The sequence below is a fragment of the Protopterus annectens genome, chromosome 15.part0 (genome assembly GCF_019279795.1).
Source record: "Protopterus annectens isolate FY-2018-M chromosome 15.part0, PAN1.0, whole genome shotgun sequence".
Taxonomy (NCBI): Eukaryota; Metazoa; Chordata; order Ceratodontiformes; family Protopteridae; genus Protopterus; species Protopterus annectens.
In genome coordinates, this window is record NC_056749.1 from 420,842,576 (window position 1) to 420,865,069 (window position 22,494).

Here is a 22,494-nt window from a genome sequence, read left to right on the forward strand (position 1 = left end):
GATGATAAAGGAATGTTCTGTATGGTTACAATACAGATTAATGGGAAAATATATACATTAATCAATGTATATTGGATACCAGGAATTGGCATTAATACAGTGAAACACCATCTCAATAAGATTATATCATTTTCTATAGGAGATATTATTTTAGCAGGTGATTTTAATTGTATCCTGCATGAAAAAGATACTACTACTATAGGAAAAAGGAAAATTACATCTAATGCAAAACATTTAAAGGATTTTATTAATTTATATCATTTGAATGATATTAATAATCAGATAGATTCTAAATCATTACCATACACTTTTTTTTCTAACAGATATAAAACTTATTCAAGAATAGATAGAGTCTTTATTTCTAACCAAATGGTAACCGACTTAATTAATTCCAAAATCATTTCATGTCCTATATCAGATCATAATTCAATTGTCTTTGAATTTATGGTAAAGAGTACTTATAATGTTCAGATCAAAAGAATACCAGCATACCTAACTCAACTAAAGGACTATAAAGATTATATACTTACAGAGGTGCAACATTTCTTAGACTTAAACACTACACCTGATGTCTCCATTATTCACATTTGGGATGCTCTAAAATCATATTTATATGGACAAAGTATCAGATGGTATAATAATAAAAGGAAATCTTGGGACAAGGAATTACTAGATATTCAAAGCAAATTAGACTCATATAAACATAATAATAAAGAAAATATTATGGACAAAAAGTCATTGAGGAAATAAATAAATTAAATGAGAAATACAAAGAAATTTTAAGCCATAAAGTCAAAATAACATTAGAGAAATATAAGTTTTTGTCTTACTCAATAAGTCCCAAATACTTACATAGACTTAAAAATAAAACAAAAAGGCTGAATAAACAAAATCATATCAAAGAAATTTTCTCTCCAGGGAAAAAGAAGAATGTTTCTAGTTTACCAGAAATATTAGATGAATTTAGAAATCACTTTCATAAAATTAACCACAATAACATTAATATGGATTCTAAAGATAAAATAAAGAAATTTATAACTACAAACATGAACAAAAAACTTAATAAATAACAGACTAAATTAATAGATAAAATATTTCATATACAGAGGTTATTACACAAATAAACAAACTTAAATCAAACAAAGCACCTGGTAATGATGGTATTATACCAGAGATTTATAAAATTCTTCCTAAGAGTACTTACTCATTAATACAACTCCCCCCATCCTGGCAATACACATTTATTTCACCAATTTTAAAACCCAATAAAGACCCAACCAGATGCACTTCATATAGACCTATTTCATTACTTAATGATGACTATAAAATGTTTATGAGTATTTTTGCTGACAGATTAAAGACAATCATTCCAGGTATAATAGATATAGATCAGACAGGCTTTATTATAAATAGAAATACTTTTGATAATATAAGGAGAACTTTAACGCTAATTGATTATGCAAACAGGAAAAAGACTTAACACTTATTAGTCTTGATATAAGTTCAGCATTTGACTCAGTAAGTTGGGACTACTTGTTTATCTTATTGAAGTGTACAAATTTCTCTGATGCATTTGTGAATTTAATTGAACATCTATATAAAGGAGCATTGGCTTACATTAAGATAGGAACATATGTCTCACAAAAAATACCCATATTAAAAGGTACAAAACAAGGGTGTCCACTTTCTCCACTATTATTTACTTTAATAATAGAGCCTTGGGCTAATTTGATTAGAAACAGCACTGATATAGAAGGATTTGATATAGATGAAAATACAATATCTAAAATTCAACTTTTTGCAGATGATGTTCTAATTACGTCAGCAGGAACTAACTCTTCTATGCAGTCATTATTTGATAAAATGACAGATTTTAAAAATATCTCTGGTTTGATATTTAATAAAGAAAAAACTAAAATATTACCAATATACGCACGAAAAAATGTCCTCACTAATGATTTTCACAAATATATACCCAACTCAGGTCAGATAACTTGGGCATAATATTAACTAAAGATATTACATCTATTATACATAATAATTATAGCAACTGTCTTCATAATACAGAAAATCTTTTCAATAGCTGGAAAAATATGTTTTTTACCATGGAAGAGAGACTCACAATTATTAAAATGATAATATTCCCCAAGATATTATACTTAATACAATCAATAATACTCCCACCTACAAAAATAATTATTAAGAAACTGAATTCACAAATGTTAAATTTATGGGCACCTAATAGACCTAGGATTGCATTAAAGAAACAAACTAATAGCTGGTCTCAAGGGGGCATTTCATTTCCAGACTTTAATTTATATACTATCTCTTCTATTATAAAAGTTATTACTTTGTTAATAGATCAGTCATATGTTGCAAAATGGAAAGATTATTGGGAACTAATTAGCATTCACTTCATGAAAATATCATTAATAAATAAAAATACTATTGTAAATAACCCCATGTTATGGTTACTAAAAGAATTTTGTACTTCATCTATTACACCAAAATATATAGCTAGTTACCCATTAAATATTATTATTAGATATCATAATTTTATATTTATGCATCCTAAATATAAGGAATGGAATTTTATCCTATTCCCTATAATGTATACACAAGGTATTCTTTTATCATCCACCTCTGAAAGAATTCTTCTAGTCACAGAGAATGATTTAAAGTATTGGTATCAGTTGCTGTCTGACAATAAAGTAAAAATTTAGACTTCTTAAAGCAAGAATTTGATTTGAGAGAAACATGTTGGTTAGAAATTCAGACTTTTAGACATCTTATTAATAAACTTGATTTAATGTCTTTAACAGTTAAAGAATCTGTTCCAATTCTGATTGATTACTTGATATTAAATTTACAACATAGGGTTTCTGATAAAGGTAAGCTCTCACACATACATAAAATTATTAGAGAAGAAACTCATTACAGTTCAGATACTTATTGGAATTATTTCATTTCCATTAATGGTGAATCACCAAAACAACAAGATAAACAATATATATTGGAATCTGCTTATAAAACTACTTCTTCCATTAATTGGAGACTTTTTACTTGGAAATGTTTACATAGATCTTTATATACACCTTTAATGATGAATAAAATCAACAATAAAGACAACTTATGTAAGAGATGTAATGTAGAAATAAATGCTGATTGGGCACATATGTTTTATGACTGTATAAAATTGAAGGAATATTGGATGTTAATCAATGATTTTTTGCAGGTTCTTTTCACAGATAATTTCATTGTCTCTAAATCACTTATATTATTTAACACTCCTGTTCCTAAAAGTGTTAAAAAAGTTAAACTTCCCTTATTATGGTCTATTTTAGCAGTGGCTAGAAAAATAATAACCAGAAATTGGATTTCAGATACTCCTCCTTCATTTAATGAATTTAAAAATGTTATGACTGAAGTGTGTCATATGGAACTAATGACAACAAAGTCAAGAACTACTAGAAAAACGTCTTACTATACTATATGGGATACTTTACAAAACCTGTTAAAAAAGTCTTAGTTTCATTAGTAAGACATTACAGTTTAATCAACTGATTTGATTTGTAGTGGATGTCTCTGTAAATATTTTGGTAGTTTTATCAAATGTTATAACTATTTACATTTTAACTGCTTGTATAAGATTGTTATGATATTTATTTTGTATGTTAAAAACAATAAACTTGTTTAAAAAAAAAAAAATGAAGTGCTACACCTCAAAACAATCGTGTGCTTACAAGACTCATGCTTGCCCATTGGTAAACCTGAGCAGACACATCAAATGTAAACAATACAGTAAACAGCCAAACCACTAGGAAGTACTGTAGAAACAATACCACTCAGGAAACAGATTACTTAAATATGAAGTACAACAGCAACAAAAGCTTCAAACCCAAGATTTTTTTTTATTTTTTAATGCACTATACTACAGCAACAAGCAGGGAATGCTAAAATGGTTGGAAACAAAATTGGATGAAAATGGTGGTACACAGGGCACAATGTAGAAAGGGGAGACATTGAAACCTGGGAAAGTTTCAACATTGCCAAGCAGATTAAAAGCTGGTGTTTGTCTTTAGTCATCTAAAAGGATGAAACAGAGCATTTCAGATTATCAAATCGCCTCTCTCCTTTTATTTGGTTTTGGTCTAGTACCACTTCTGAACATCAAGCCTCATTCCCAGCACTCATTTGTCTCATTCGTTCCCAAGGATGAGGATCATCTTCATAATTTACCAATTCTCTCACTCCCCGGGGGCAAGGAGAGAACTACCAGGAATAGTTCCATAATCCCTGAGGGGGCCAGTTTTTTTTTTTCTCCCTAGCTCTAATGCCCTCCTCCTCCTATGTGCTGGCAATAAGCCTTTCAGGCTAGGTTGGAAATGAGAAGTAGCTAAATGCCCATGGCTCACCTCAGGGCTGGGGGAGGGAACGACTGCTCTGTTTTCACACCCAATCAGCCCAGCGTCTTCTTTTTGAATTCTGGTGACATCCCCCCACCAAGACAGGCATGGTCGGCCCCTCTGCCAGGGCCATCAGACACCCATGCCACTAACTGAACTTGGGTCACCTGGGATTTAGTCAAGGCTTTCACTATCTACACCACTGAGCATGCATCATCTCTCCAGTTTAATTCCAAGACCCATAATTCTGATTCCTGGAATTACATGGGTTGGGGGGGGGGTGAAGCTATAGGAGAAAGTGAATGTTGACAATCACTGTTCTCCCTTAAAGATGCCTTTTTCCAGGTTGCCTACAATGCTCCCCAAACACACACACACACACACACACACACACACACACACACACACACACACACACACACACACACACACACACACACTTCCAAGATCATCATTCCTCTGAGAAAAAAAGAGAATATCCATACACACGTAAATCTCAACTTACTACTCTGAAGTCCCTATTTTCATACATTCAATCACACTTTTTCAGGACTCTCAGTTAAAAGTCTCAGAATCTAAAGTGGTTACCTGTCAGATGATACTACCAGCACATATGACATAAAAGTAAACTCCTTTCCTACAAGAGCTGGTTGTTGGTAAAATCTTTATATGAAGAAAGCAGATGAGTTACACTGCAATAAACAAACTGCTAAGAAATCTAATTTTTGGACAATGAAGTGTTTTTATCCGTATAAACCGTAGAAAACTAATGACAGCATAAAATACTATTAACAGCTTTTATCTGTTTTACCATCCTTATAAAGTGTAATAACTGTCAAGCATAAAAGACAGAGCTGTGAGAACTGCCTTGAACTTTGACACCTAAGCAAGAAGTTGTGGGTCTGCAAACTACCTAGAAATGATAACTCAAAACCCTTCAGTTTACCTATTTTATAGGGAAGAAGATTTAAATATACCATGAAATGCCATAATAGCTTACAGTTAAGCTCAGATCAGATCAGATTAATTTAATAAAACAGAAATTTCCATACAGATGTAAAAAAACTCATTACACACAAAAATAAATCTAATTCTCAAGATGTCAAAAACTTTCTGGCTAAGCTAAACAAGGACTTCCAGGCTCTGATCAACTCAGCCAAAGCCAAACATGAGGTAAAAACAGCTAACTAGGCAAAGGATAACCTTACAACATTCTAAGAATCTCAGAAACGATGCAAGCACCATGCAGAGCCAATAGTAAATGAGATCATAAAAGCTGACCCTGGTGACCTAACCAATCTACTAGCAGAAAAGTTTAGCTCAAACGTCATCTTTCTCTCCCCTTCTAATATTTTCAGATCACATACCCACAAACAACCCTCCAACCCAACTCTCCCAACAGCAAGTTAAGTTATCAAGGTACTACCCAAGGCCAAGCACACTACATCTATAGGGACAGATAAAATACCTGTCTGTCCACTGCTCAGCCCGAAACATGACTTGCAAGATACCCTACAAAAGCTATCCAATATCAGCCTCGAAATAGGTTTTGTGCCAGTAGAATGAAGGACAGTTATTCCTTTGCTCAAAGGTAGTGCTTCAACAGACCCAGCTAATTACAGACCCATAAGCCTGACCAGTATCATTTGTAAATCTATGAAAAAGATAATTATGGTATGAGTATGGATAAAGGTTACATACAGATTCTCAAACCAACTTAGTTCAGATTTAATAAAGGCAGGTCTTGCCTACTTAACAGTTACCAAAGCAGTGGGAGGGCAAACACTGCATATTTAATGCTGCAAAGGCATTTGACAACATCCCATCTTCAGATCTTGTGGATAAAATTGCCCAGTTATATGTCTATTACTATATGTAACTTGTTGGATAGCAAACTGGCTCACAAACAGAACACAGGAAGTTAAGAGTGGGCAGCTCTACCTCCTTCAAAAGACATACCACTAGTGGTGTGCTCCATGACACAGTTCTTGGACCACTCCTCTTTGGCATTTACTTCTTAGAGGTCAAAGCTAATGTTAAGGCTTTGTGATCAAGTTCAATTCTGCACAGCCACCAACATCCTCCAACAAGACCTGTCCCAAACAAATAGTTGGTGTCAAAACCATGGACTAAACACAAAAAAAAATGTATAATCATATCCCCTTTGTAACCATCACACTGACAGGCACAACTTTGAAAATTGATCCTGTAGTTAGGGATTAAGGAATCTATGTCAACAATGAGCTGTCTTTCGATCACCACTTATCCACTGTTGTAAAGAAGGCCTTTTTCATCACACAGCTTTTATATACATACATCACACACACACACACACACACACACACACACACACACACACACACACACACACACACACAATCATTCAGTATACCCTTTTTGGTATGCACCTGTCCAAATACTTGTCAGAGCCAAGCATCCATAGTGCTTTCTCATTAATAACAGGGGCATAAATCACAAAAATTATGCAGACCATCTCAGAACCCAGTCTGTCTTCTCAATATCATACTGGCTACTGAGAAGCGACCTCTTTCTCATGTATAAAGTTTCAACAGATCCTGTATCATCATGCAAAGTACACATTCTCTAGTCCAGTAGTATCATAAATACATGGTCAAGTGATCTCAATCTCTTTTGCAAACTAAACACAGCATGTTGGAGGGATAGGTTGTTATCACACAGACCATTGGTTCTAGAAGCACAGTTTTCTGCTCCACATAAAGCAAAGTACTTCTCTTACTCTGTTCAAACATAATGTAGACGAATGGAAGAGTAACTGCAAATTCCAACAGTTTAGCACCACTGTCCCACACAGATGGGAAAACATGTAAATGTCCCTGCATATCCTTGTTCAAATAAAAATACCAGGCTAACTGTTCAAGGGCCATTTTAAATCTAGCCAATAACCCAAAGTCAGCATCCAAACCTGTACTCTGTATCTACAAGGTGAAGACCTCAACCTATACCAAACCCAATTGACCATTATGCCAAACCCACTCAGGGATGCTCATCCCATTTTTACCAAATCCCTGTTGGGATGTTCAGCCCATTTGTGTTATGCAAAATATAAGGGCTAAAAACTATAATGAGAAAGCAATGCTAGGCTTCTAGTATGTACCTATGAACAACAGACAATTTAAGAAGCTGGTATCTTATAGCATTGCTCCTCTAACCAAATGCAGAAAAAAGCACTTCCTTCATTATGACTAGGCTGTGTCATGATGAGATGACACAGATTGAAATATAAAAAATACACAAAAGTTGGGACCTAGATGAATTATTCTGGGTTTAACCGTGCACTGAGTTAGTACACGTCGGAACAAACTAAAAACAAAAACTCAGAAATAAAGAAAACCAAGCAATGTATTTAGTCCGGAGTAGAAAAAAGCCCAACAATAAATAAGTTAAGTACGAGGCAGATAAGTGCTTTAATGAATAATTGAGGTATAGTGGTCATTAAATCAAGTGGACTCACGTACAGTAAATTAAAATCTCGTGCAACTAAGAACTTTTCCATCCAGACCATTTTTCTAAAACGTATTACGTATCACATTTCTACGTGATTAAAGTGAAAGAAACAGTTAATTATTTAAAAATGTAACTTCATTGTAACAAAAAGCAGGAAAAAAAATCAGAAAATCAACCCTAAAACTGTGTGTAGGCCGTGTTCACTTTTTCACTTTATTTCATTATTATCTCGTTGTCTAAGGGTTATACGTGGGAGTAGTGCAAGAGAAAAAATGAGGGTTTACTTTAAAACTTAATAGTATTTTATTTTTAGAAGTAGTATTTTATTTTATGTTAGCCTAAAAAATGTTTAAATGTCACGTTTGTACAGTGTAAACACGAGGAAATGCTTACATTGTGATGATAGTTGTGATTGGAGGAGATGTGGCCGTAAAGTGATATAATTGGTTCATGTCTCCGTAGTGAAGGCAAATGTATTGAGGGATATACGCCGGCTGTAACTGGATGAAAGTTAGCCATGTTGCGTGCTGATTAGCTCATGGCTCGAAGATGTCGGTGAATGTATAGAGGGAATCATGCTGGCTGTCATTGGCTAGCTGCAGGTCAGTGAACATAGGGGATAGGACAGTTGAAAGCATGGAGGTGAAGCAACACTAGGGTGTGAGGAGGAAGGGAGGGGGGGCGAGTACCTCCGCCAACTATTGGATATCGTTATTTTAGGTTAAATTTGGTTGGATAAGAGCAAGGGAGATCGGCCTACTACAGGAATAGTATGTATAGACATATGGTTGATCAAAGAGTTAGGCAAGGATGTGATTAGATGAGGTGCCGAATAGTGCGTTCTTGAAATTTTACAATGTGAAGAACTACAGGGCAACTTCAACGACAAACTCGAGAAGAAAGAACTGGAATGGCAAATCAGGCTCCAGGCCAACAAACCACCCAGCCTGAATTCCACATTATCAATTATCAGTGTGCTGAACCTACAGAGTTTCAAAAGTGGATGCAACTAGGAACATAAAACATGAAAATGGGAAAAGACTAAGGATAATAGTTTTATATATATATATATATATATATATATATATATATATATATATATATATATATAAAATATAAATAAAAAAAGGCTGACTAAAAACTAAGGCGACATGTCCCCACCTGTAAAACACACTATAATTACAGCCACACCTTGTAGCATAGAATGAAAAACCATAACTATAAAGGACAAATGGCTTGTGCTCGTCGTTTTACTATATAAACGAGGTTTATATTGCATAAACATCTACTGCAATCTTGCAATAGTCCTGCTCCCGGCCAGCGACTAGACTAAAGGTTTTCGTTGGGCTTATCTGTTAATTGTTCCACTATCCTAACAGTTGATATTGTGTTACTATGACCCTGGCTCCCCTTAGTTAGTGCGTTGAGGTAAAACGCTTAGATACTCCCTAGCCTGAGCGCTACTTTTATATTGTTGGTGGCCTACTCATGTGGTCTAAAATCTATACCTTAGTAGCTACATTCATCTCTGCGTAGCATGTTCACACTGGATTCCTTTAGCATTTGAACTGACCTGTTAATACTTTTGTTGCATTTCTAGATTACCTACACTGCATTTGTACGTAGTTCCCGTTAGATGTGCTGATTATTCTCATTCCAATATTGATTAATGTTTTTTTTTATGTTTTATTTTACATAAAAATGTGGAAAGCTGTGTTGCGGCTGTGATTACAATACTATAGTTATTGGTTTCTGTGCTTGCTTTGTATTTCATTACTCTCCTTTCTACAACTTCTCCTTTAGCTTCCCTAACTTCTGCCCATTGTTGAACTTTGAATTCACCCTACTGGTCATGGTAAGAAAACTGGCGCCTTGTACAGTAAAGGACCTCTTCTACCAACTCCCTGAACTATCTCCTCAAACTAAAGGACTATTGAAAGTATGTGTTAATAGCTGTTTTGCCATTCCATACCCCTGCTAGGTGGTTAGGAATTGCTCTGTACCTGGTGTTGCAACTGCCTACCCCCCCACCCCACCCCACACTCTGTATTATAATCTGACCCTCTTTTCTGCCTTTCTCCCAGAGTTTTAAGCTCCTCTTTCAGCTCTTCCCCACCCGGGATCCACTGCTGCCCTGAATCATTTCACCGCGGCTGGCCACTAGATGGCAGCCTTTACCTAATCTTCATTTCTTGCCCTGGTGTAGCACCTCCTATCCTTTTTAGTGTAATTTCCCTATATCTACTTACCTCTTTTACTCCTTTAAGAGTGTTTTCTGCTGCTTCTACTTAACATCCCTGTGGTTTTTCTCTACTCCCTATGTGCCTACTCTACCCCAAGCTTACTGCCTGTTTTACTGATTGTTCCTATCCTGACGCTTACCTTTGGCTCTTCCCGCTCCGTTCGCCCTACGGACTCACTCCGCTCCCCTACTCTGCTCCCCAAATTCCACCCACCTCCACTACTCCTACATTTATACCTAACCAATCCCCTCCCCCTTCTCACTCACCAATTATTTCATACCATCACAACTCAACCAACCAATCTCCTCCACTCTCTGCCCCTCCCTCCCTCTTGAACTCCCAACTCCCAATCACAACCTCTCCTACCCCATTCAAACTCCACATACACTCATTGTCCACCTCATCTAATACTCTATCTGCCCCACTAATTCCTCCCTCTAATTCTCATCCACACCACAACCATGACATATCTTATAACTCAAACAGCTCAAACCTCACTTATCTTCATTCTATTCTTACTCCCCTTATATCATTGCTACCTCATACCATTCTAACCTACTTCACCCTACTACCTATTCAACTCCCACTCCTCCTCATCCCACTATAAAACATTCTCACAGCATATCCGCCTCCCTATTCCAACCCAACCTCCTCCACTATTTCACATTAAAGCTTGTCCCCCTCCAACCTACATACCACATACAAACTAATTCCCTACCATCCACAACCATTAAAAAACAGTTCTAAAATGTCAGTACCCTTCCTCAGCTTAGCAGAGGACATGCATCCAAACCCTACCATCCGCAACCATTAAAAAACAGTTCTAAAATGTCACTACCCTTCCTCAGCTTAGCAGGGGACATGCATCCAAACCCAGGACTAAATTATTATGCTTCTCCAATCCCTAGTGTTGCTAGCAATCAAACTAGCCACAAACACCCCAAATTCTTCACCTTGAATGCACAAAGCCTAAATAACAAAGTAACCCAATTCCATACCTGGCTCAACCATAACCTACCCAATACTGTAGCCATCTCAGAAACTTGGCTAAAACCCCACATCTGTGATTCTGAAATCCTACCTCCCGGGTTCCAAGCCCTGAGACATGACTGCTTAAAAAGAAAAGGTGGCAGGGTAGCCTTAATCTACTCTAACGTGCTGTCCATATCTCCCTACCCTAATCCTATCCCCTCCATTCAACAATGCTGAACTAGTCATAGGCCTTCTAAAAGTAAATAATCATAAAAACATATGTATAATTGCACTCCACATCCCCCCAGGTAATAACATCTCCACTCTTGAAGAAATCCTCCTCTGGACCTCTACCAAAATTAAACTTGAAATCTTCATACTTGGAGATGTAAATATTAACTGGAATAAAATCAACAACCCAAATCCCACTATATCCATCAATCTATTCAACTTTACCCAACTAACACTATCACCAGACCCAACAAAACTAACCCTCCATGTACAACTCTAGACTGGATTCTAGTAACCAAATCCAACAAAGTCATAGACTCTGGCACTACTCCTGACCCTATAGGTGACCACTTGCCATCTTTCATCCACAGAGCTACTCATTCCTCTCCTCACCTACACCAATACACCCACACCCGTAACCTCACAAACTTCAACCCCAGAACCTTTTTGGACGCCCTAAAACAAACTGGATCCCACTAAAAACATTGCCACTAGACAATGTCGTTGAATTCAACTCTACCTTCTTAAGCATCCTCAACTCCCTAGCTCCTCGAAGAACAAGGAGGGTCAAAACTAAGTACACCCCTTGGCTAACCAAAGACACCAAAAAACTAATGCTACAAAGGGACAAATCTTGGAAAACCTACCACCAAAATAAGCTGCCAGAAACTCTCCTTAGATATAAACAACTTTGTAACCTTGTTAAAAAACATATAATTAGATATAAAAAGTCCTACTATATTAAACTCCAGTCCAACCAATCTAACAACCCCAAACATTTCTGGAACTCAATCAATTCTCTTCTCAAACCAGGTACCAAAATAACCCCTGCCCAGACCCAAACAAATCTGACTCTGAAAATAGCCTCCCTATTCAACTCCTCCTTTACCAACTCCATCGCTGACCTGACCAAAATCTTCCCTAACAACCACCCACCCTCCCAACCCATCCAATCTTTCACACCTCCTACACAACTCTCTGCCTCCAATCCCCCACCTATATTTGAACTTACACCTATCTCTACCTCCCTCATAAAAAGATTACTCTCTAAATTAAAACCTTGCACCAATGTCCCTGACAATATTCCTTCTTCATTCCTAAACATAGCCACAGACAGTATTGCTCTTCATGTCAGCATCTTAATCAACAGATCCATACAGGAATGTTATGTGCCCAAACTATGGCCTTTATCCTACCTCTCCATAAGGGAGGCAAAAACAGAATCTCTAATTTCCGCCCTATAACTATCCTCTCCCCTATCTCTAAAGTCCTAGAGAAATGTATCCACCTACAGCTTATGCCATTCCTAGCCATACATCAACTAATTACTCCAACCCAACACGGATTCAGACTTGGCCATAGCACTACCACTGCCCTGCTCTCATTCTTAGACACAGTAAATCTAGCCCGTGACTCTGGTAACATTGTCTCTACAGTTCTACTACACCTGTCCAAAGCATTCAATACCATTTCCCACACCCACCTCTTAAACCACCTCTCTAACATCCATCTCTCCAATAATTCTTTATCTTGGTTCAAAAGCTACCTCTCTGGTAGGTCTCAAGCTGTGAAATGGGAGAAGGGCACCTCCTCCTTCCTTCCAACCCCCACCAGGGTACCTCAGTGATCTATACTAGGTCCACTGCTGTTCAACATCTTCATTAATGACTTCCACAAAGCCATACCCAATACCAAAACAGTACAATATGCTGATGATTCCACTTTAATCTGCTGTGCCCCCACCCTCTCTCAGCTACAAATAACCCAAACTGCCCTCTCCTCCACTGAACAATGGATGCTCCAAAACCACCTATCACGAAACGCCAACAAATCCAAAATTCTGTTATTCTCTCCATCAAAAGCCTCCCCTCTTGATCAACTTTCTTTCCAAATTGTAAGCCACAACAACACTCCCTTAGAGGTCTCTCACTTTGCTAAACTTCTTGGGGTAACTATTGCTGAACACCTAAAACTTGACACTCACATCCAGCAAAACATTAAGAAAACTCATATTAAACTTGGTCTGCTATACAGAAACATCCACTTCCTTTCCCCTCCCACCAGACAAACCCTTGCCACTACCTATCTGCTTCCCTCACTTTTATAAGGTGCTCCTCTCCTATCTAACTTATCTGTACCTCTCTCCTCCAAACTGGAAATCTGCTATAATAAAATTTCTAAATTTGTCACCAAAGCCAAATTCTCCTCCCATCACCGTACTGCCCTTCATTTGTTAAACTGGCTTGAACTCCCTAACCATCTAAATTATCTCAAAATTACTACAGCCCATAAACTAATTTTTCAACCTACTAAGTGCCCAGCCCTGTCCAATATCCTCCAATCATACTCCCCTTCAAGATCTCTAAGATCATCCCACCAAAACCTAATCACGGTCCGTAAACCCAATCGTCCTGCTGGGCAGTATCTGCTATCCTTTTCTTTAGCTAAAAAATGGAATTCCTTGCCATCCTCCCTAAGGACTTGTGAAAGCTTTGACACCTTTAAAACTCTTCTACACTCTTACCTTCCTTCCAAATGGAATTGCAACTGCTCTCTCCCCACATAGCCTCATGCCTCACTCTCCTCACAAACCTTTCTCTAACTCTGAGCCTAAACCTAACCTGATACAACAGTAAAAGTAATCACCTGTTCAACCCTCTTCTACCTCTACCACCTCTGCTCTCTTTCACTTCTCTTTCCCCCTCTTTCCCAGTTGCCTTTTCCTCCTTTACGCTTCAAATACCTCCTAACCTGTGATCATACTCCCAGTCCTCTGATAACTTCTTTAGCTAAACATATAATCTGCAATGACTTACTCCTGTTCTTTACCTTAAAATTACCTTCTGCACCCTCATCTTCTTCTATAAATCCGCTGTTCCTACTCTATATCATACCTTCATAAATACTTGACACTCTGAAACCATATAACTTATGATCTTCTCTGACTCTTAATCATGTTTGATTTGCGTTTCTCTTTACTTTGACTGTAACCGTGAACACACTGTGTAGCACAATTTTATTTAATTGTACTCTTCATTTAATTTGGATTTTTATGTGAACAACTGGGTATAACTGCATATATATTTTCACATCACTTAATTTGATTTTTATGTGAATAACTGTGTATAATTTCTATGTAATGCAGATTTTTATGTGAATAACTGTGTATAATCACTATGTAATGTGGAGCTTTTCTCCCTGGGCCTCCACTGAAAATGAGCTCCCTGAGCCCAGTGGACCTCCCCAGTCAAACTGAAATAAATAAATACTGCTCTCACTCCTAGCCTGCCATACCTGGGGAACCAACCAGTTGCACAGTTTCAGTTTCCAAACTCGGCCCATTGGCCGCTGGCCGAATAACCAAAGCACTCTCACTATTCGGCACCTCATCCAATCACTCCCATCCTTGCCTAACCCACTGACCAACCATATGTCTTATACATACTATTCCTCTAATAGGCTAGTCTCCCTCACTCTTATCCAACCAAATTTAACCTAAAAATAACAATAACCAATAGTCGGCGGAGGTACTCGCCCCCCCCCCTCCCGTCCTCCTCACACCCTAGTGTTGCTCCGCCTCCGTGCTTTCAACTATCCTATCCCACATGAGTTTTAGGGTTCATTTTCTGATTTTTTTTCCAGGTTCTTTTTATAATGAAGTTACGACATTTTTAAATAATTAACCGTTTCTCTTTCACTTTAATCTCGTAGACATGTGATATGTAATACGTTTTAGAAAAATGGCCTGGATATAAAAGTTCTTAGTTACACAAGACTTTTATTTACTGTACGAGATTACATTTGATTTAATGACCACTGTACCTCAATTGTTCATTAAAGCGCTCATCTGCCATGGACTTAACTTATTTATTTATTGTTGGGTTTTTTTCTACTCTGGACTAAATACATGGCTTTGTTTTCTTTATTACAGAGTTTTTGTTTTTAGTTTGTACAGACTGAAATGTTGGAAAAATGTGGACAGACAAAATCACATTGCTGTGGCAGACACCATTAATAAAATTTTAGGGTATAAAAAATTGAAATATTATAAGACGGTTGGCCAGCTGACAAAGTGACATTATATCCAACTGTGATAACAGTGACCAGAGATGGAGTAGTGGCTCAGGTACTACAAAGCTGATGAGGGGTTGGGAAGACTGTATGAATGATGACATCGCTCCTTCCTCTGGCAGAGGAGGGCACAATCTACTGTGACAGTAGAAGGCAATTCCTCAGCTGTACATATGCTTCTTAGCCCTAAATATGAAAGGAACTGAACAGATCTCACGCTGCACTCATGAAGCAGTGTCGTGAAGAGCATGAGGCATCATAATGCTCCATCTCAGTAACAGTACACCCCCCCACACACACACACAAATACACACACACTTTTTTAGATTGAAATCTCTTGGCAATAGAAACAGGAAAATAAATCCCCTCTCAGGAGTTTACAGTGCAACAGGCTATGGATCAGTAGAAATGCAGGAGACCCAAACAGAGAGAGATTCTGATGCATTAGTATTACTTAAACTATCAACATATAAAGAAAAGATAAAATCTGGACCTCCAGTTAAACCTGGAATATTCAGGAACGACTCTAAGGCTAACCTCCTGCTATTAAGTGATAACCTGGCAAAATTTCAAGCCCTCATAAATTCTAGGAACACTGCTGCCTATGCAGTACTGTTCACAGAAACCCTGTACAAGCTTGTTAACAGCTGCACAGAGGCAGCTTTACCCACCAGGAAGAAGTACAGAACTAAAAAAAAACAAGCCACCCTGGTGGAATCACAAAATCTATAGGCTGTATAACAGAAGGAAGAAAATCATAGCAAAAATTAGGAGATGCAGCACCCAGCCGGATAAAAGCACTCTCAAACTAAAACAACAACTCAGAGGACAAATAAAGTCTACCAAAGACATATTTCAGATAAGTTTAGCCTCCCAGGCAAAAGACAACCACAAAGCATTCTTTAGATATGTCCGCAACCTCAAAGGTAATACACAATTGTGAGCAGAGCTCATTGTAAATGGAGCCACCTTCACTGAGACAGATGATACAGCAAACCTCATGGCCGACAAATTCATCAACAAATTTACCCCCCTCTCCTCCTCAACCTTAGCTTAGGAAATACACTCCCCAGGGAACAGGTCCTTAATACTCTCGCCAAGACCAAGGGCACTGCATCAATGGGGCCAGGCAATATTCCAGGATGCCTTCTAAACAGCATGAAACATGACCTATCATGGCCTCTGAAAGTACTATTTAACTGTAGCTTCCAAACAAGCTTTGCGCCAAATGAATGGAGAACGGCAACAGTTATCCTTCTGCACAAAGTGGGCCACATACAAACCCTGGAAACTATAGACCCATAAGTCTCACTAGTCTTATATGAAAGGCCATGAAAAGAATTATCATGGAGATGTTCAACAGAGATATAGTAAACCTCCAGACACTGGACCCAACCTAATTTGGTTTTGTCAAGTGCAGATCATGCCTACTCAACTTGGTGGACTTCTTTGAGAAGGTAACCAAAGCAAAGGATGAAGGAAAAATGGTTCACACTGCCTATCTGAACTTGGCCAAGGCATTTGACACACTACTCCACTCAGGCATTGTTGACAAACTCAACAGGTTAGGTACAAACTCATACATCATCCAATGGATAGCCAACTGGCTCACAGACAGGAACCAGAAAGTTAGAATTAGGGAGTCCACCTCTACAAAGAGGCCAGTCACAAGTGGAGTCCTCAGGGATCAGTCCTTGGACTGCTCCTTTTTGGCATTTACTTCTCAGAAGTCTAGGCCAATGTCAGTGGTTTCTGGCTGACTAAATCTGCAGAGGATTGCAAATTAGGAACGGTCACCGAATCCCACACTAACACAAATGTTCTCCAGGAGGGGCTGACAAACAAATGGTGTCAAAGCCATGGACTAAACTTAATGCCAAGAAATGCATAATAGTATCCTTTGGGAAGTCATCTATCCCTGGTAACTATCATATTGACAACGCACCCTTTACAGTTGACCCAAGTAGTCAGGGACTTGGGGACACACAGTAATCTAGCCTTTGATCATCACGTGTCTATAGTAGTCAGGAAATCACACCAGTGGTACAACCAGATGCTGCTTTATTGGAGAATAATGTGACCAAGCGCTTTCACCAGTCAAATACAAGGCTTCAGAGTTAACATTTAAAAAAGATCACTTCCTTTTATACAAAATGAGTCAATGACATAACCCCCTAAACACTTGAAAACTGAGTAAATTTAACGTGACCATGCTTCCTAAAAATAATATTAATACACAGCAAACCTTATTGAAGTATAAAATTAAAAACACAAAAGCTTACTAAAAAATATATGTTGTACAACTCCAGCCACTAACAATATGATCTTTCTTGATATATGAACAAACTACTAAATTCTCATAGCCGTTTCTTTTAATAAAGGGCAATGTCTGGTCTTGCTCACATAAAATGCTGGGCACGCTGTAGATGTAGCAACATATACAACATGGAGACTTAGGGACAGAATCGGTGAACATGTGAGAGACATTAAGAAAAAAAGACAGTGCTTTATACAAACATACTATGTCTTGTTCTAATTATAAACAGTTTTTTTTTTTATTGTTGATAAAGCTGAACACAACGAAAGAGGTGGAAATGCTAAAACGGAGGTTGAGTTGAGACAAGCCAGGTGGTCATTAAGACCTTAATGCCAAACACTGGCCAGGTCTCAATGATAGTATGTCCATTGTCCCTTTTTTTTTTTAAAGAGAGAGCGCAATAGGAAGTAAAACAGTGGGATAAGAATGTAGGAAGCATATGATTTGACAGCTGAGTGGGGAGAACGGAGTAAGTAATGAACAGCTAGGGCAGGGGGGCGCATGAAGCCTGTTAGAAAATATAGTGAAGGAAAGAAGTTTAAAGTGCTTAATTGCAGATTGATGGTTTAACAGCAGCAAGTGTATTACTGGGACTGAGGTATGTCTTATATGCATGTATGTCTACAGTTATGTGCACGTCTTTAAGAAGGGTGAGAAGTAATTGGAGTTCTGGGGGAAGAACAGCTCCCACACTAATGGGAGGTGATCAGTGTGGGCATGCTCAGTGTGAAGAAGACAGAAGCTGCAAGTTCTCATACAGGTATATGCTTTAAAGACTTCTTCTGCCTTTAAATGTATTTAACATAGAAAATATGACTGTTTTACAAAAACAAAATGGTTAGAAGTGCTGCAACATTAAGAGGAAGGGTACATTTCCTTGTCAAAATTGTAAAGCCTGTAGATATATTAAGCAAGACAATTGTTTCCTACATCCCAGGACTAACGAGAGTCATTTTATGAATACATATGCCAACTGCAATACATGCAATGTTGTTTATATTGCTATCTCCCAATTATGTACAGTGTACTATGTAGGTAAAACTAATTGTAGGCTTAAAGACAGGATTTTTTAAACATCTGTCTGATGCAAGGCTAGGAAAAGAGCAGAATGCACTGTATAAACATATAGCTCTGCATGAAGGCCATGTATTTGCTTTTATGGTTATATATGTTATTAACAAAAGTCAAAAGATAGGAGATGTAAGAAATTAAACTGAATATAGGGAGATGCAATGGATTCTTAGACTGGGAGCTGACAAAGCCCCAGGATTAAATGATGTGGTTCCTTTAAAACCAGCTTTAGCAAAAAGGAGGATAAATTATTGAATTTGATTGGTTATGAAGTTTTACACAAGATATTATGTCTTTTTTTTAACTTTATCATTTGATGAAGGGACTCTACCCGAAAGCACTTATGATGTTGTTCTATTTATTGTTTTAATAAAGTGAGTTATTTTATTCTCAATTTGGTAGTACTGCCTTATATTTTGACCATTTACTATCACTTGGAATTTTGGCAGTACTTTTGGTAAAGGAGGCCATTATTTCTAGTTTTGGTCTTATATGCATGTATGTCTACAGTTATGTGAATGTCTTTAAGAAGGGTGAGAGGTAAGTGGAGCTCCGGGGGAAGAACAGCTCCCACACCAATTGGAGGTGATCAATATGGGCATGCTCAGTGTGAAGAAGACAGAAGCTGCAAATTCTCATACAGGTATCTGCTATAAAGGCTTCTTCTGCCGCCTTTACAAAAACACTGCTAAGAACAGTGTATATTTGAATCTCTGCAGTCCAAGAAAGGTCGCTGTTCAGTGCTGCAATTTAGACTGTAAGCAGTATTACCATTTCCATTTATCTGGGGGTGGAAGCATAGATGCTCATAGGGGATGTGGTCACAATTAAAAGGCTACAAATTCTGGAAGCAAGCATGCAGGACTCTGTGCCAGTACTTAACACTACAGATCAGATATTTAAACCCAATTTGTTACAATTATTTACTGTTGGGCACACATTTTTTTAATAAGTTTAATTTATACTCTGATTCACACCACACACACAGACAAGTCACCTGTGTTCAACTGGTAATGAAGGTTTTGTTTCTAAAATACATTGCTCATTAAGTCAACAAATCACAAGTTTCTTCTCTTGATGTATACCTCTTCCTTCACTCCTGTCACCTTATGCAGCACTCAAAGGACCAATCCTGTAACCTACTTAACTTACAATCTACATCCTGCCATACAGTGGATTATTTCAGAGCAGGGTTTATAGCTTTTCACACATTACACTGAATTCTAAATGCTCTCACCCATCCCACAAATTCTCAGAATGTGATCCAGTCCAGTTTTTAACCACAAGAAATATCACCTGTGTTACAAAGTAATTTTAGAAGTACAGTTTAACACTACTGCAGTTCTGATACTCAGCATGACCTCTAACTTGATCATTTATCCAAAAATGTTGATATTTACCTTCAGAGCTAATGCCAAATTCAGATACTTGCAGGGTTGCCTCAGACCTCTCTGCTATCCTACGCCTGCAAATGAATGAAACAAAAAGGTTAAGTGCTGACAATGGAAAGAAAGGAAATCGGTCACTGTGGACACCTTTTAGTAATATCATGGTTTCATGATGATCTTTCCTTTTAAGCTCATGCCCTCTACAATCCATTTTACTGCTTACTTTTATATTATTATTATTCATTTGTTAAATGTGGGGAGCTGTTCACAAAAGATCTTTTGCATTCATGAATTGGAAAAGCAAAATCTGAAGGAATACAGTAAATAGGTTTAATAAACCAAAGGCTACATGTATTTCTTAATATACAAATGTGAAAGTATGAAAATACAGACAATATCAATAAATGCAATTACAGAGATTGTGTGCTGACCTTCAACACAGCACCAACTAGGCTTCCTCAAGATGTCATGTATTACAGCAATAGTGGGAACTAGTTATGTCAGGCAATTACAAAAACATTTTTTATCTTACTTAACATTCTGTTTGTTGACCAGGTAAGTAACTGGTCAGTGGAGCCTTTTCAGTCATGATGTAGGACTTGAGGCACAGATATTAACAAGCAAGACTGGATTACAAGAGATGTAATTAAATTTAACAAACTGATTAGATGAACTTTGATAAAACATGACAAAACTTGAAAAAAAACTTAAAAGCAAGCTTGTAACATATCACTTCTGCCTGGTATGTAGCAGACGAGGAATTTTCTCATTACAGTAAAAAATGATATCAGAAGTGTGGTCATACACCATCATAAGCTGATTTTGTCAACCTAAAAATCATACTGAATATCAAAAGATATACATCTCAAAAGACAAAGAATACTTTTTGTAAAGCCATTCTACTATTACTCATGCAATTTTATTTCAGTAAAGATTATGTATGAACATGTAACGCAAGCTGGTAACCAAATTAATTTTTAAATGTTTTGGTATGTGACAACTTCCTCAATAGAAGTGAACTTGCTTTAGTCAGGATCATTTAAGCAGACTTTTATTCTTTTCTGAAATATGTTTAAGTTGCCCCCCCCCCCCCAAACACACACGCAATAAAAGCAGTTTGTTTACTTTCCTGCTTGTTGCAACTATTTTAGCAAAAGAAGTTTTGCCTTCTGCTAGGGTATAATGTGGTCCAAGTAGTTTGATAGCTTCTCATTTTCACAGACAGTCGGCTAGGCTTCTTAAGTTTCTTGTTTACATATTATTTTTAGAAGGCGGCAGTCATTTTCATTGAGTAGCTTAAAGGCTACTGAATGTGGAGGAAAAGATCTGGTCATTACTGGCATGTGGAGGAAAAGATCTGGTCATTACTGGCAGTTAGTGTCATTCCTAATAGTTTGATAGTGGAAAAATATGAGAACTTTGTTTTCTGCTGTCTGCAAATTATGTGTTCTGCACAGAAATCAAAGCAAAGCAATTACTGGTAAAATATCCTCTAGTCTGGACAGTAGTACAATGCTTGCACCCTGCTCTGTTTCAGCAGTAAAAAGATAAACTATTTTAGACAGACCATGTTGAGCGAAACAGTCTTCCCTTCCTTTCACATACTGAATTCAAGGAGAAGATTTTAATCTAGCACTATTCCTACATACTCATGTTACTCTGTGAATGGTAGAGGTGTGTCTGATGAGCCTGTTGATGCTTTGGAAAATACTAGTCTTTAAGGAACCCAAGCAGAATCACTATTGATTTTTGTACAATTCCACAGACAGACATTGCATTTTGCAAACTTCTAGACATTACTCTACTTGTGGGCTTTAGTTATTAGAAAGCCATTACAAATCGTACACAGTTAATTTGAGGCAGATCCAAAAGATCATTTATGAAAAGTGAGAATAATAAAAGGAAAACTAAAGAACTTTACTGATGTTTGTGTGCATGCTGCAACTATTACTCCGATTGTCCTATTGGAAATTTAACTAGTGAATCCACTAAATTCAGTAATTTGAGAAACCACAGAAAGTTTTTGTAAATCAGTCAAGTAGGCAGCATTTTCAAGTACATACTTCATATTACAAATATAGCTCCTCAATACTAGGGAGTAATCAGTTATATTTAAGGCAAAACCCATAGTCTGTCAAGAAATGCGTCATACTTTAGTATTATATCATTTGATCACAATTACTTTATCAAATTTTTTGCTAGGTAGCATAAGATTGCAACTGGACAATAGAAATTAAAAGCGGATGAGTGGGAACATCTAGATATAGTGGACAGAGCAGTGCAAGTGCATATTTAGAACAAAAGGGAAT

General features: G+C 37.3%; 1 protein-coding gene across 1 annotated transcript in view; it reads right to left on the reverse strand.

The window, feature by feature from the left end:
* LOC122789725 (U3 small nucleolar RNA-associated protein 14 homolog A-like) overlaps nucleotides 1-22,494 on the reverse strand; it is a gene marked incomplete at its 5' end in the record, with an annotated part of 741,986 nt that overhangs the window by 697,805 nt on the left and 21,687 nt on the right. The window contains 1 exon segment of the mRNA XM_044057160.1: nucleotides 20,198-20,262. Within this exon segment, the coding sequence (XP_043913095.1) occupies nucleotides 20,198-20,262 (65 nt within the window).